This window comes from Cynocephalus volans, chromosome 1, assembly GCF_027409185.1.
Source record: "Cynocephalus volans isolate mCynVol1 chromosome 1, mCynVol1.pri, whole genome shotgun sequence".
NCBI classification, from domain to species: domain Eukaryota; kingdom Metazoa; phylum Chordata; class Mammalia; order Dermoptera; family Cynocephalidae; genus Cynocephalus; species Cynocephalus volans.
Genome location: NC_084460.1, coordinates 97,078,057 through 97,091,318, shown reverse-complemented (window position 1 = coordinate 97,091,318; position 13,262 = coordinate 97,078,057). Strand labels below are relative to the sequence as shown.

The window sequence follows — 13,262 nt, the reverse complement described above, 5'->3', positions numbered from 1 at the left end:
CCGACTTTACAATGCTTCGAAAATTATACACATTCAGTAGAAAACATATTTCAAATTTTGAATCTTGATCTTTTTCCAGGCTAGTGATACGCCCTCGATACTCTTGCAATGCTGGGCAGAGGCAGCAAGCCATGGCTCCCAGTCAGCCACGTGATCACGAGCCAGATGATTTTGCCCAACCATTTGGCTAATATCTTAAGTATAAAATGCCCAATTTATAAATTATTGATTGTCCAGCAAGGAATTTGGCCACCTTTTTTTTTTTTTTTGGCCAAGAACACACAATATGACTAGAGCCAGATTTCCCTTTTCTAAGCTATTCAATTTTCATGCAATCTGTCTAAAGTGGTATCTACCAAGCCACTCTGTAAGGTTAAAAAGGTGACATCCTCCCAAAGAGACTTTCTTTTCACATTCCATTCAATACTTTCTAAATAGCCTTGAGGTTTTACTATCCAAATCTAAGCTCATCTTTCCATAGTTCCTACATTACTAAACCATTTCATCTTCTCATATTAATCAGAATTAACCCCTGAAGCACTTTATAACATGTTTTTAAATCAAACACTTATGTGGAAGATATTTTTCATAATTTCAACTGGAACTGGCATTTCCTCATTAAATGAAGATTCCCAATATCATTTCTTCATTTGGGCCCTTGAGCTCTACATTTCTTTTTAGAAGTCATTTGATTGTAGGTTGATTAATAAAAGTCAACATACCTCCAATGTCATCCTTCTACAAATCTTGAAGTTTTAGAATCCTTAAAAGTTTTTTAAGCCACCTTTAAGGTAAGCATAATGCCAGGAAGAAGTGAAATCCTGGGGCTAACACCTTGCCCCAAAAGCCCTTTTATAATTTCTGACCTGAATGTTCAGAGGATTGACCTGAGCATTTGAGACAACTCTGGGGTATAGAGGGGTGTGGGTCAGAGTGAACACAAAGCCTTCCAATGAGTCCCTGAACCAGTGTGGCTTTTTCATAGGCCTTCTGGCCTGAGGGATGCAGGTGAGGCAATACTCTAGAAACAGCTGGGAGATGACATTCACTGGTCATTTTCCCCCGGAAGTTTACCTCATGGTGAGGTTTTCTTAGAGCATCATCACTGGGGAAATTCCCTGAAGTCAAGGTCTGGGTTTAATTATCTTGAATTTCCTCAGCACCTGATTAGAGTGTTCTGGACACAATAGGCACTTAGTAAACAGGAGTGAAGAAGACTGGTTTTCTGGATTGGCTAAGAAGCTAAAAATAAAATAATGTCCTTGTCCCACCTCTTCATCTATGTAAGTCATATCCCCCTTTACACAGTTTCTATCTCAGATCTCACTTCTAACCATCCTGACCACTGTGAACCACACGTCTTCCTCTCTGAAACTCTAAGAGGACTGTGCACACAATGTTATTTTCATCATGTGATGTCACAATCACCTGTTGTCTTAGATTGCTACTTAAGTGTTCTCCAAATCTGTAAGTGCTCTGAAGTCAAGGACAGTGTTTTACAGACCCACAGTATATAGTACTATGCCCAAAAGAAGTTTTTTTAAAAGAATGAAAGAGTATAAAAAGAAAACAACACTGTTTGTCATTGTTTTGAAAAGCAAAATGAATATACTTATACAATTTATTCATATAAGAAAGAGCTGGTAAGAGAGAAACAAAGCCAGAGATAATATGATATGGCAGGACAGACTTTTGTATCTTACAGCTGGTTAGCTGATTTCTTTCTTCAGTTTCTGGGGGTAAAAAGGATAGTCTACCAGACTACAGAATTAGAAAACCCTGCAGAAAAAAATAAGTGAAATGATAGCCCTTTTGTTAGCTGCAAGTTGATCTGCCTGCCCTTTACTCCCCCGCCCCACCCCAGGAAGAACCCTTGTGTTGGATGGTGATCTTCATGATGAGGAAATTTACAAGGCTCTTTTGTTGTGCACTTACTATGCAATGTTGGGCTCTACTGTAAGCATTTAATACTTATTTATTTACTCCTTGCAACATGCTTATGAGGAAAGTAATCTTGTTCTCCTTGTTTTAAAAAGGTGAAACTAAGACTCAGAGAGGTAAAGTAACTTGCCTGAACACAAAGCTAATGACATGAATCTGAGTCCAGGCTCTACCCCACCTCCTTGAGAAACCATTTAGAAACCTGGGGCACGCATGCATAAACGCAGATGGTTCTTGTACTTCTTCTAATGACATTGTCTTGCTGATTGTGAACTTTTTGTTTTGAGTGGGTTACGGCAACTTGGAGACTGAGCTAAATGATTTCGAATTTTGATAGGCCATATTGGAGACCTAAGTGTGTGAGAAGAGGAAAGTGCTCCCAGATAAGGAACTCTGGGAGAAAGAGAGAATGCAGATGTTAACTGAGTTTTGTGCAGTGTTGTGTGATGTACATGAGTCCCTGCTTATCTGAGGTTTCATTTTCTGTGGTTTCAGTTACACGCAGTCAAGTCTGAAAATACTATATATAGAAAATTCCAGAAATAAATCTAAATTGCACGTCCAGTTTTAAGTAGTGTGATGAAATTTCAAATCAACCCACCTGTGATGTGAATCATCCCTCTGTCCAGCTACCCTCCCCCCAGTCACTTAGTAGCCACCTTGGTTATCAGACTGATAGATCACATGGGTGAGTGCAGTACAATAAGATAATGTGAGAGAGAGGGACAGACAGCCAGACACCATATTCACATAACTTTTATTACAGTGAATAATCTCTTACTGTGCCTAATTTATAAATTAAACTTTATCATGGGTAAGTACATATAGGAAAAAACTATCCTCAGTTTCAGGCCTCCACTGGGGGTCTTGGGACTTATCCCCTGTGGATAAGGGGGGGCTGTTGTAACTTTTTTTCTCTGGCCTCTTGTGAAATCCTTAGCAAAATCTACATACGCTTTGTAATATTGACTCTGCTTTTGGAGAATGAGAAGAATGTTGGAGCCCTGCTTCAAGGTGGGCAAGTACTTGGGTGAGGATAGAGGGTGTCCACAGGATGAGATGAGTCACAGTGAAAATACAAAGAAAAAGTGAACATCAAGAGACCAAGAGCTGGAACAGATTAAAGTGGTAGGTGAAATACTCTCCCTCAGGGGTTAACAATTGTGTGACTAAGTAACAAGACTCATTAAGAATAAAGCAATACATGTTTTAAAGCTGTATCTGCATTTAGGAATCTTGAATATATTAAATAAAAATGGCTAGAATTCACCTGCTTGGCCTTTAAGACCTGAAGGATTTATAGCCCCAAGTGCTGATGTGTTGATGCAGCTTTATTTCTACTCCCCTGCACTCACCGGTAGGTGGTCTCTGGAAGGAGATCCTTCATAACGTGGGTGGTGGTATTGCCCACAGTAATGCTACTGTCTCCAAGATCAATGTTGTAAGCAAGGATTTCAGATCCATTATTGCAAGGCTCTTCCCAGTTCAGTACAAGGCACACAGAAGATGAATCAGGGTAGGCATTAAGGGGCTCCTCTTCCAGGACACAGAGAGTGGAGACAGGGTCAGGGGCAGATGCTGGTGTCTGGCAAAGGACAAGCTCACTGTACGGCCCTGCTCCTGCTTGATTGAAGGCCTGAAAAACAGAACAGCGACACAAAGGCCACATAAAATCATTAGCACATTCTAATGCCTCTGCGTTAGCTGTTGTTAAGTAATCTAGAGTAGTATACATTTTAGTTCTAGATGCATAGGTAGAAATAAGTCCTAGAAAATGTTCACTTTATTGACCACTTTCCAAAAAAAATGTCAATCACATCTTTTCTGTTAATAAAGCAAAATATAACAAGGCTATCATCACTTCTTATGAAAAATAATTTTAAAATAACACTTTATATTTGCATGGCCCACTTCAGTTTATATATCATTTTATATGATCTGCACAAAAACCTTCTGAGGTGGATATAAAATGGCAGGCATTCTTATCTGCTTTTTACAGAGGAGGGAACTCAGAGTCAGACTAAGTAACTCAGACCCCAGACATTGAGGCAAAGCTGGGACTGGAATCCAGTTCATCTGACTTTTAAGTCCAGTGCTGCCTACAGTAAAAGGGATTTTAGAAAAGATACCTGTTTTCCATGTGAGTAATGACAAATTCCTGCCTGAAGTCATTCTCAACCCTCACCTGATTTCACTGGGAGGCAAACACTTATTCACTTGGTCTCCGGGACTCGCACTCCTGTTCCTCCTCCTACTTTACCTGCTGCTGCTGCTTAATCACCTCTGTCAGTTGCTGCTACCACCCTGGTCTCAACGCTGTGGGCGTCAGGACTCAGTCTTTGGATACCTCTTCACTATCTCTGCTCAAACTCAGAGATCTCATCCTGTCTCAAGGGATAAACGCCATTTATAACCTACTCCCAAATTTAGATACGTAGCTCAGACCCCTGCCCTGAATGCCAGTCTAGCGTTATCTGTATCCAGCTGCCTACTGAGTATCTCCACTTGCAAGTCCAATAGGCATCTCAAACTCAAGTGTCCACATAGCTCCTCATCTCTATCCCAGCTCTCCTTACAAAAAACCCACTGTATCTCCTGTAGTCTTCCCTATCCTGCATGTCACTCAAGTGATACCCCCCAAGTCATTCCTGAACACCTTTCTTCCTATCTTACCCTTATCCAGGCCATCAGCACATTCTATACTGCTATAGTCCAACCATACTCTCATCTGGTTATTCTAATGACTTTCGAACTGGTGTCTGTGTTGGCCCTTGCCCCCTAGTCTATACTTATAGCAACCAGAATGATATTTTTAAAACATGAGTCAGTATTTTCAGTTCATATTCCTTTGATGGCCTCTCATCTTATTCAGAATAAACTTCAAAGTCCTTCCAAAAGCCTACAAGATCATATCTCATCTGCTTACCACCACCACCCTTCAAAAACACCCATTAGCACTCTGACTTCATTGCCTGCCACTCTCCCCTTCACTTTCTCTGCTCCAGCTACTGTTCCACAGGGACATCAAGTGTGGTCCCACCTCAGGCTCTTTGCACTTGCTGCTCCTTCTGCCCAGAAAGCTTTTCCCCAGACGTGTGCACAGTCCGCTTGCCCAATCACCTCCTTCAGGCCTCCTCTCAAGTTGTCACCATTTCAGCAAGCCCTCTCTGAACATCATATTTAAACTTGCAGTCCTTCCCCCTGCCCAGCCCCCGTGATCCTCCTCATTTCCTGTTTCCTTTCTTTGCTTTATTTTATATAATAGCATTTATCACCAACACACTACATAGTTTATTTACTCCCCTGATTAGAGTGCAAGTTACATAAGGGCAAGGCTGCCTGCCTGTCTGATTTCACTGCTGCATCCCTGACAACTGGAACAGTACCTGACAGAGTATGCGCTCAATAAATGTTATCAAAAAATTTTTTTTTCTTATGAAGATAAAAACATTTGGCAGCCTTCTTATAAAACTAAATGTACTCTAAAACCCACTTTTCTTTTACTTCATAAGAAAAGCTTTTGAAATCAAATTATAAAACTAAAGGAAAGTAGTTTGGGTTCTTAGATCAAAGGTCTAAAACAAAACTTAGAACTCTTTTTTAATTTCAAAGAAGCAGACTAAGTATTCACTTATCATCAAATCACAATTGAAACTCTATCGTATTATTTTATCATATCTATTCCTGTTTCATGGCAGCACCTCAACTCTCTTTTTGGAAGAATTTTAACATCACAAGTTATTTTCGGAGTATATATTGAGACTTTGGTTTGGGATACAAATTTATCACAGGACCAGAAAAATAAGATACTGTGGAGCCCAATGTTCATATCCACTAAAGTTTTGTCTCACCACATAAGAGAATGACAAGAACATGGCTTTTAGAGTTGGAGCTTAATTCAAAACTTGATTCCATCATTTAAAAACTGCATGATCTTAGCTAAGTTTATCTCTCTGAGCCTGTTTTCTCAACCGTGAAATGGGGATAGTAACATAATCTATACAATTACTGTAAAGATTAACCTGGTAAAATCCTGGCAGTGTCAGGCCAACAATAGGTACTTTACTTCCTTGCCACTGAGAAAATCATGAACAAAATGGTATTTTCCCTACATTTGCAAAACTTTTTATTTTGAACTAATTTTAGACTTACAAAAAAGTTGCAAAAATAGTACAAAATTCCTATATATCTTTCACCCTGCTTTCCCTAATACTAACACTTAACATAACCACATGATAATGATCAAAATCAGGAAATTACCGTTGGTATAATACTATTAACAACATACAGGACTGATTATAATCTTACCAATTTTTCCAATAATACTTTTCTTTCTATTCCAGTATCATACTTTCTTTTACTGGCTTGGCTCTATAGAAAATGCTTTCTTAATTTATACCACTTATTATTGCTAGTTTTCAAAGGAAAGTTAATTCAAAAGCATGTTTTACTAAATAATAGTATGCCCAAAATATGAGGGTCTTCAAAAAGTTCATGGAAAGATTTGTATATCTTTTAATTCTATTTTCCACTAACTTTTTGAAGTACCAATATGCCTCATGAATAGAATTATACTAGTACTTAATTAAAATATTGCTAAAGAAGAACATAAAAATTCAAAATTTCCTGAGCATAACAAGAAATATTTTACCCAATTTTTATGAAACACAGTATAGGTATTATAATTTATTCAAAAGAATATTTGGGTTTAACTTGGCTGTACAGTAATGTCAAATGAAAATAATCCATATTTGGTTCATAAATACCAAGAAATCAGTACAAGCTGAGGAGACCCTTTTCCAGGCAATACTTTTTTAGCATAGCAACTGGTCTTAAACGAAATATCCCCTTCACAAGGTCCGATAAAGACAAATAAGTACAGACATTTGGAAATATTTTCCACTCCTGTTAGTACAGGGAGGTAAGATTATTGTGCAGGTTCTATTTTTTTAATGTAATCTTTTAAAATGTAGTTTTGGTGCAAATAGAATTGCCATATGGTCCAGCAATATGGAAATAATCATGTCAAAGGGATACCTGCACTGCCACGTTTATCACAGCTCTAGTTACAATAGCCAAAATACAGAACCAACCTAAATGTCCATCGATGAATGACTAGATAAGGAAAATGTGGTATAAATACACAATAGAATACTATTCTGCTATAAACATGGAATGAAATCCTGCCATTTGCAGCAACATGGATGAACTTAGAGAAAATTATGGTCAGTGAAATAAGCCAGGTGCAAAAAAAGAGAAATACTGCATTTCCTCACTCACAAGTGAGAGTTGAAAAAAAAACAATAAGCAAATAAGGAAAGAAAGAAAGATACAACAATCACAATAATTCCCTGAACTTTCAAAAGGAGAGAACAGAACTGAGGCCACCAGAGGTGGGAAAGTGGGAGAGGAAGGGGGGTTAGGCAGAATTGGTAATGGGCCACAAAAAGTGTAATGATAAAATTGTGAATTAATGAATTAATTAATGAATTTTGAATTAATGGTTAAATTGTGAATTAATGAATTTTGAATTAATGTTAACAATGTTTTTTTAAAAAAACCTTTTTTATATGTAGTTTTGGGAAGTCAGTGCTAAGTGACAACATTTACCCTGAAAAAAAAGGAAAAGGAAATAGGTCATTATAAAGAGACACCAAAACTCAAAAAGCATAGTAGATTGAAGCTCTTTACTGTGGTGGCGGATGACTCTTTATTTATATCCTGCCTCGACCCAAAAACAGGAGTGTGGCACATAATTTAACCTCCTCCCAATGATGCAGCACGGCTACTATAAAGATCAGATCATGTGCTGTGACACTGACTCACTGCAAAAGGGCTAATTAAGGCCCAGGTGCTTCTCTGGAGCAGGAAGGAAGGCATATAACAAAAGAGTTTAATCAGAAACATTTAAGATAAAGCAGCCTTAAGAATTTAACAGAAAAGCCTCAGGTGATGTGGAAAATTAAGTCATGAAGGGAATATTTCCTTCAGAGGCCAAAGATACTGAATGTATTTGCAAGAAGCAATTTGATCCATGACTTAAATTAGGTGAGAAACTAAATCTAGCATCTTTGCTTCTTTATCAATGAAAATCTAAACGTGTGTGGAGATAGAACTCTTCGAAATCAACATCTATATCCTATCAATCTTTGTATCTCTCCTCCTGATCATCCTTCGATCCTGGAACAAAGATGTGCTTAAGAAATATTACTGAACAAATGGACAGAAATGGACAAAGAACCCTCTTTTCTCGGGACACCAGGCTTTATGCAGGGAAAAAAATCATTTATCCAAGTGAATAAAGTAAAAGTAAACTCATGATTATTGTCACTCTGAGAGTTAGGCTATAAACCAATTGTTCTTGATGTTATTCTACTTGAATTCCCAAGTGGAAGCTTCTGATAACCAGCCTTGATAACCATCACGGGAGGAGGAATGTAGGGTCCTGTAATCTAATGCAGACTACTCCAATTACTTTAATATTTGTTTTTGGCTCTACTTAACAGCTGGTAAGATACTTTTCTGTCTGTTGCCTGTTCTAAGTGGTTTTCCTACTGAAATATGCATCTCAGAGGAAGGCACCTTCCCTAAGCGGCTGTGCCATCTTTCCCCTGAACTTGGATATTTCTTTAGCAAGCTGACAAACAGGCAAGATGTAAGGGTAGTGAATATACAAGGAACAGCTTCACAGTAAAAAAATAAGTAACCTGATTAAAAAATGGGCAAAGGAACTGAATAGATATTTCTCAAAGGAAGACATACAAACGACCAACAGACACATGAAAAAATGCTCAGTATCACTAAGCATCAGGGAAATGCAAATCAAAACCACACTGAGATATCATCTCACCCCAGTCAGACTGGCCATTATCAAAAAGAGAATCACAAATGCTTACAAGGATGTGGAGAAAGGAGAACACTCCTATATTGTTGGTGGGACTATAAATTAGTGCAGCTACTATGGAAAACAGTACGGAGATTCCTCAAACAATTACAGATAGAACTGCCATGTGAGCCAGCAATCCCACTGCTGAGTGTATACCACAAGGAAAGGAAATCATGTGGAAGGAATATGTGCACTCCCATGTTTACTGCAGCTCTATTTACAATATACAAGACTTGGAACCAACCAAAATGTCTATCGATGGATGACAGGATAAGGAAAATGTGGTATATATTCACAATGGAATACTACTCTGACATTAAAAAAAAGTAAAATCCTGCCGTTCACAGCAACATGGATGAACTTAGATAAAATCATGTTTTGTGAAATAAGCCAGGCACAGAAAGAGAAATGCTTTGTGTCCTCACTCATAAATGGGAACTGAAAAAAAAAAAAAAAGAAAGCTACAATGATCACAATATGTTGAACAGAACTGAGGTTATCAGAGGTGAGAAAGACAGAGGGGAAGTAAATTTATTTTTATTTAAAAGGACTCCTTTTTTCCCCTCTTATCATCCCACCTGATAGCTCTATTATCATGAAGACTTTGAGCAGGTTTCCCAAAGTGTCTTTCATGGAACACTAGTCCTTGTGAGTATCATCTGAATAAGGTCAACCTACCTGTAATCTACAGCAATATTGGGCAGCAGGCAACAGATCTCTTATTTCAAAGCAGGTGTCTGTCCCACGATAAATGAGTTCTAAGGATTCTTCATCTTCTCCCCATTCCAATCTGTACTCTGAGATGTCAGCACCAGAGCTTTCAGGACTCTGAAAAGCAGAAATCCAAGTAGTTAATAATTCCATTGAGAAAAAAATCCTAATATGTTTACGTTCAATTAAACACTGGGAAAAAGGGCAACAAGCCCCAGAATATTTCAAATACATACAGAAGAAAGGCATAAAAGAGACACTCAATTTCCTCTCAGTTCTGAAAAGTGGTAAGATTTCTGCGACTCTAAATGATAAGCCAGTGCACCAAGAGAGATTACTATATACAAAACAAAAAAATCACTTACAGGGGTACTTTGGCTTTATAGTTTCTTCATAGTTTGTATTGGTATTTGGGGGTAGATTAAGTAGAAGAAACAGAATCTGATGCAGAATATGTGCCTGACTTACCTCCCAACTCACTAGGACAGATCCATCAGGTGTAAAAGAAATACAAGGTGCTTTGCATTGTCCAGGAGGCCCCGCAGCAGTGGTAATTTCAGAGACATCTGAATAGGGACCATACTGAAAGAGAAGAACACACACACACACTTGTATGTATATATGTGTGCAGGTGTTTGTGCATGTGTGTGCACATAAAAGCTTATAACCAAATAAGGGCTAGACTAACATCATCATCAATACAATCAGCTAAAAAATTACTACCTTGTGGTTTTCACTTTCCATTGAATGTTTATGAGGTTTTCTCCTACATACATTCCCTGAGTGGTAAATATTTATTACACATATATTTATTCAAAAGGATTAGAAAGTTGCTTTATGAAACATTTTCCCTTTACTGTGACATCAGAAACAAAAACATGCTGATTCTTGACAAAACACGGCATTCTGCTTTAATATTTCTCAGAGAACATCAAAGAAGTGAAGCTAGATGTATAGTGCGGTTTAATTTTTAATGCACAAAAATCTACCTGGAATTGCTGGTTATCAAATTCTAGCTATTTCTTCTAGTTATCGGTATTTTCCATTTTGACAACTAATGCTCCTGTAAAGCTTTCTCGGCGTGTCCCCGACCATCTCAACCGTCGAAGGTTATACTGCACTCCTCTTTTCTTTATGTTATCATCAGTACACAGCCACGCATCACTAGAGACTTCACACATTTTGAGAGAACCATAATCACCAAACCACCCATTTTAATAGTGGAATACTTGATATTTCAAAGAGTTGGGGCAAAGAGTAAAATAATTTCCAGGCTAATGAAATATGTGACTGTGCTCTTCAAAATGAGAAAAGGTTAAAAAAACAAAAACAAAAACAATTCTCACAGTTTCCAATATAACTTGAAAAGATACTAGGAAGTGGAGGTGAAGCTCTGTGAAGTGGACCTCAGAAGATGACTACAGTGATATATGTGGTTAATTTCCAGTACAACAGGAATAAACCAAAGCTCAAGATAGTTTCTCTATATGATAATTCAGTGAAAGGGATGAGAAAGTAAAACTCAAATCAACGCAGTTGCACATCTATCTTTATGGCAGACATCCCCTGAAAAGTTGATGGGGAAAAGGGAAGACACAAAAGTGAAATAAAGTCTCCATCTATCTTCTTTCTTACATAACTATAAGTTCAGGTGCATAGGCTTTCTTATTTTCTCACCAATATGGCTTTAACATTTAGACTTTTTGTTTCCATTTAAATATCTGTGCTGTGTCTGAAATTCTTTCCTATTACGGTTTTAAGAAATCCAGCTCCTGTTCAAGGTTTGAGAGCCTACTCCATACTAATGGTTTTCATAGCCAGCTGTGGCTAACTTGAAACTGAGTAAAGATAAGCACACTTCACTTCTGAAAGGCTTGAGCAGGACTACTGAGCACTAGAAAAGTCATATGAAGTCACTGGTAACTTAGTGTCACTGTCAGTTGCGTTTCTTATTTTTAAAAATTTCATTCATCCATTAGTTAAATCTATTTATTTGCATAGAGCTCATCTATACAATCCACTGGCACTTCAGGGAGGGAGCGGGAGAGAGGGCTTTGGCATCAAATTGCTTTACCCACACCCTTATGTTTATACCCATCTCTGACACACCAAAAAGCCACCTACTTCTCATTATGAATCTCCCCCCAAATCCATGTCACTCTGCAATTTTAAAGAAAAAAAGAACGAGTACTTTGTGAATATAATATTGACATATATACCCTCAATCTCTGATAGTCCAACTTAACAACTCCAGATGGAGCAGTAGAAGGAAGGGCCAGAGAGTTCTACAGTTTTTACTTCAAACAAAAGAAAACAAATATGCTGGCATCCCCAGCCCTACCCCACTTTGGTTTTAAAAACTAACTTAAGATATTGCCGGTTCATTTAGACAATACTGTATAAAACTTTTATTAGGACTAATATGTAGTCCTAATTTCTCAAAACTGATAAATAAAGCCCATGAGAGAATAGAATTATTCCAAAAACTACCAAAAGAATCTACAGGGTGATGTTCTTGAGCACTATCCTAATAGAACAATATGAGGACTAATGAAACAGAAAATTTCTAGTGCTCGGTCTATATGAAGTCACGAAAGTAACAATTCAGAAATAAGATTTTATACACAGATCCTTCACGGTTGTCAAGGTTGGACAGATACTGCTGACAAATTTCAGTAGGGTAGAAACGGAAGTGCTAGAATCTTGTATTCTGATTATAGTGTATAACCTTATACTCACCCCTCCATCATTCAGAGCCCTCACCCTGAAACGATACATGGTTCCGGGAAGCAGGTTGCCCACTGTGCACTCCAGCTCTGGCCCATGGTACACCTCCGAAGCTACATCCTCAGGCTCTGTCATCTCCACACTGTACTCTGAGACCTCACAGCCACTTTCAGATGCAGGAACATCTGGGAATAGAGACGTTTCTTTCGTCTTAGAAAATTTTTGTGCTTCCAGTTAAACAAATCACACCTGATTTTCCACAGGTTTTGCAAAATACCATGCAGGTAACCTGTCCTCTCTTACAAAAGAACCCCCCCACCCGCCACCTGCCAAAAACAAGATATACAAAAGAAAAAGTTCCTGAGTGATGTTATCCATACTACACAAAGCAAGTACATTTAAGTATATTTAATTACATTAATAAAATAATCCCAAAAGAATAAAAGCGTTAGGCAAATTTCTTCACATTCTAATGCCAGGTAAAGGGGAGAAACGGAGGGAAGAAAAATCTTCTCTTTAACTTGAAACCAAAGGTCGTGCTAAGTAAAGACTCAGGATCTAAAACTGGCTTGAAACAAATACCCAAAACAAATACAATATTTTATTATATTTTAGACATAAGAGGTGGGAATAAATGGTCTGCTAAAGTTCTGCATGTTTATACTTGCAATTTCACATGCTGCAAATTGCTGGCACAATAGGAAACGCTTATACAGCTTAAGCCAATGCTATAAAAACACCAGGACACACAGCAAAGCAGCAAGGGTGCTTACATACAAAGAGTAGGAGGAATTCGATGCTACCCTGAGAAACTTAGAGATTAAACTTTTTGGTTTAATCTCTAAATTGAGCACAGCTTTTCTTTTACAAATAAAGTGGAAAAATTCCTGAAAAAAATGGGCTGTTCTAAAACATTCTCTAGAAGAGTGCCCCCCAAAGGGTAGAGTACAAAGAAAGGCAAGTGCGGAACCACCACCAGGAATAGGAGAGACAGTGC

At 38.0% G+C, this 13,262-nt stretch overlaps 1 protein-coding gene across 4 annotated transcripts in view; it reads right to left on the bottom strand.

The window, feature by feature from the left end:
- FNDC3B (fibronectin type III domain containing 3B) overlaps positions 1-13,262 on the bottom strand; it is a 331,781-nt gene that overhangs the window by 35,184 nt on the left and 283,335 nt on the right. For all 4 annotated transcript variants that reach the window (XM_063096882.1, XM_063096901.1, XM_063096909.1 and 1 more), the window contains exons 19-22: positions 12,278-12,450; positions 10,007-10,120; positions 9,506-9,655; positions 3,297-3,577 (exon numbers count right to left, since the gene is read on the bottom strand). In XM_063096882.1, coding sequence (XP_062952952.1) covers positions 3,297-3,577; positions 9,506-9,655; positions 10,007-10,120; positions 12,278-12,450 — 718 coding nt within the window. The remainder of the gene's footprint in view (positions 1-3,296; positions 3,578-9,505; positions 9,656-10,006; positions 10,121-12,277; positions 12,451-13,262) is intronic.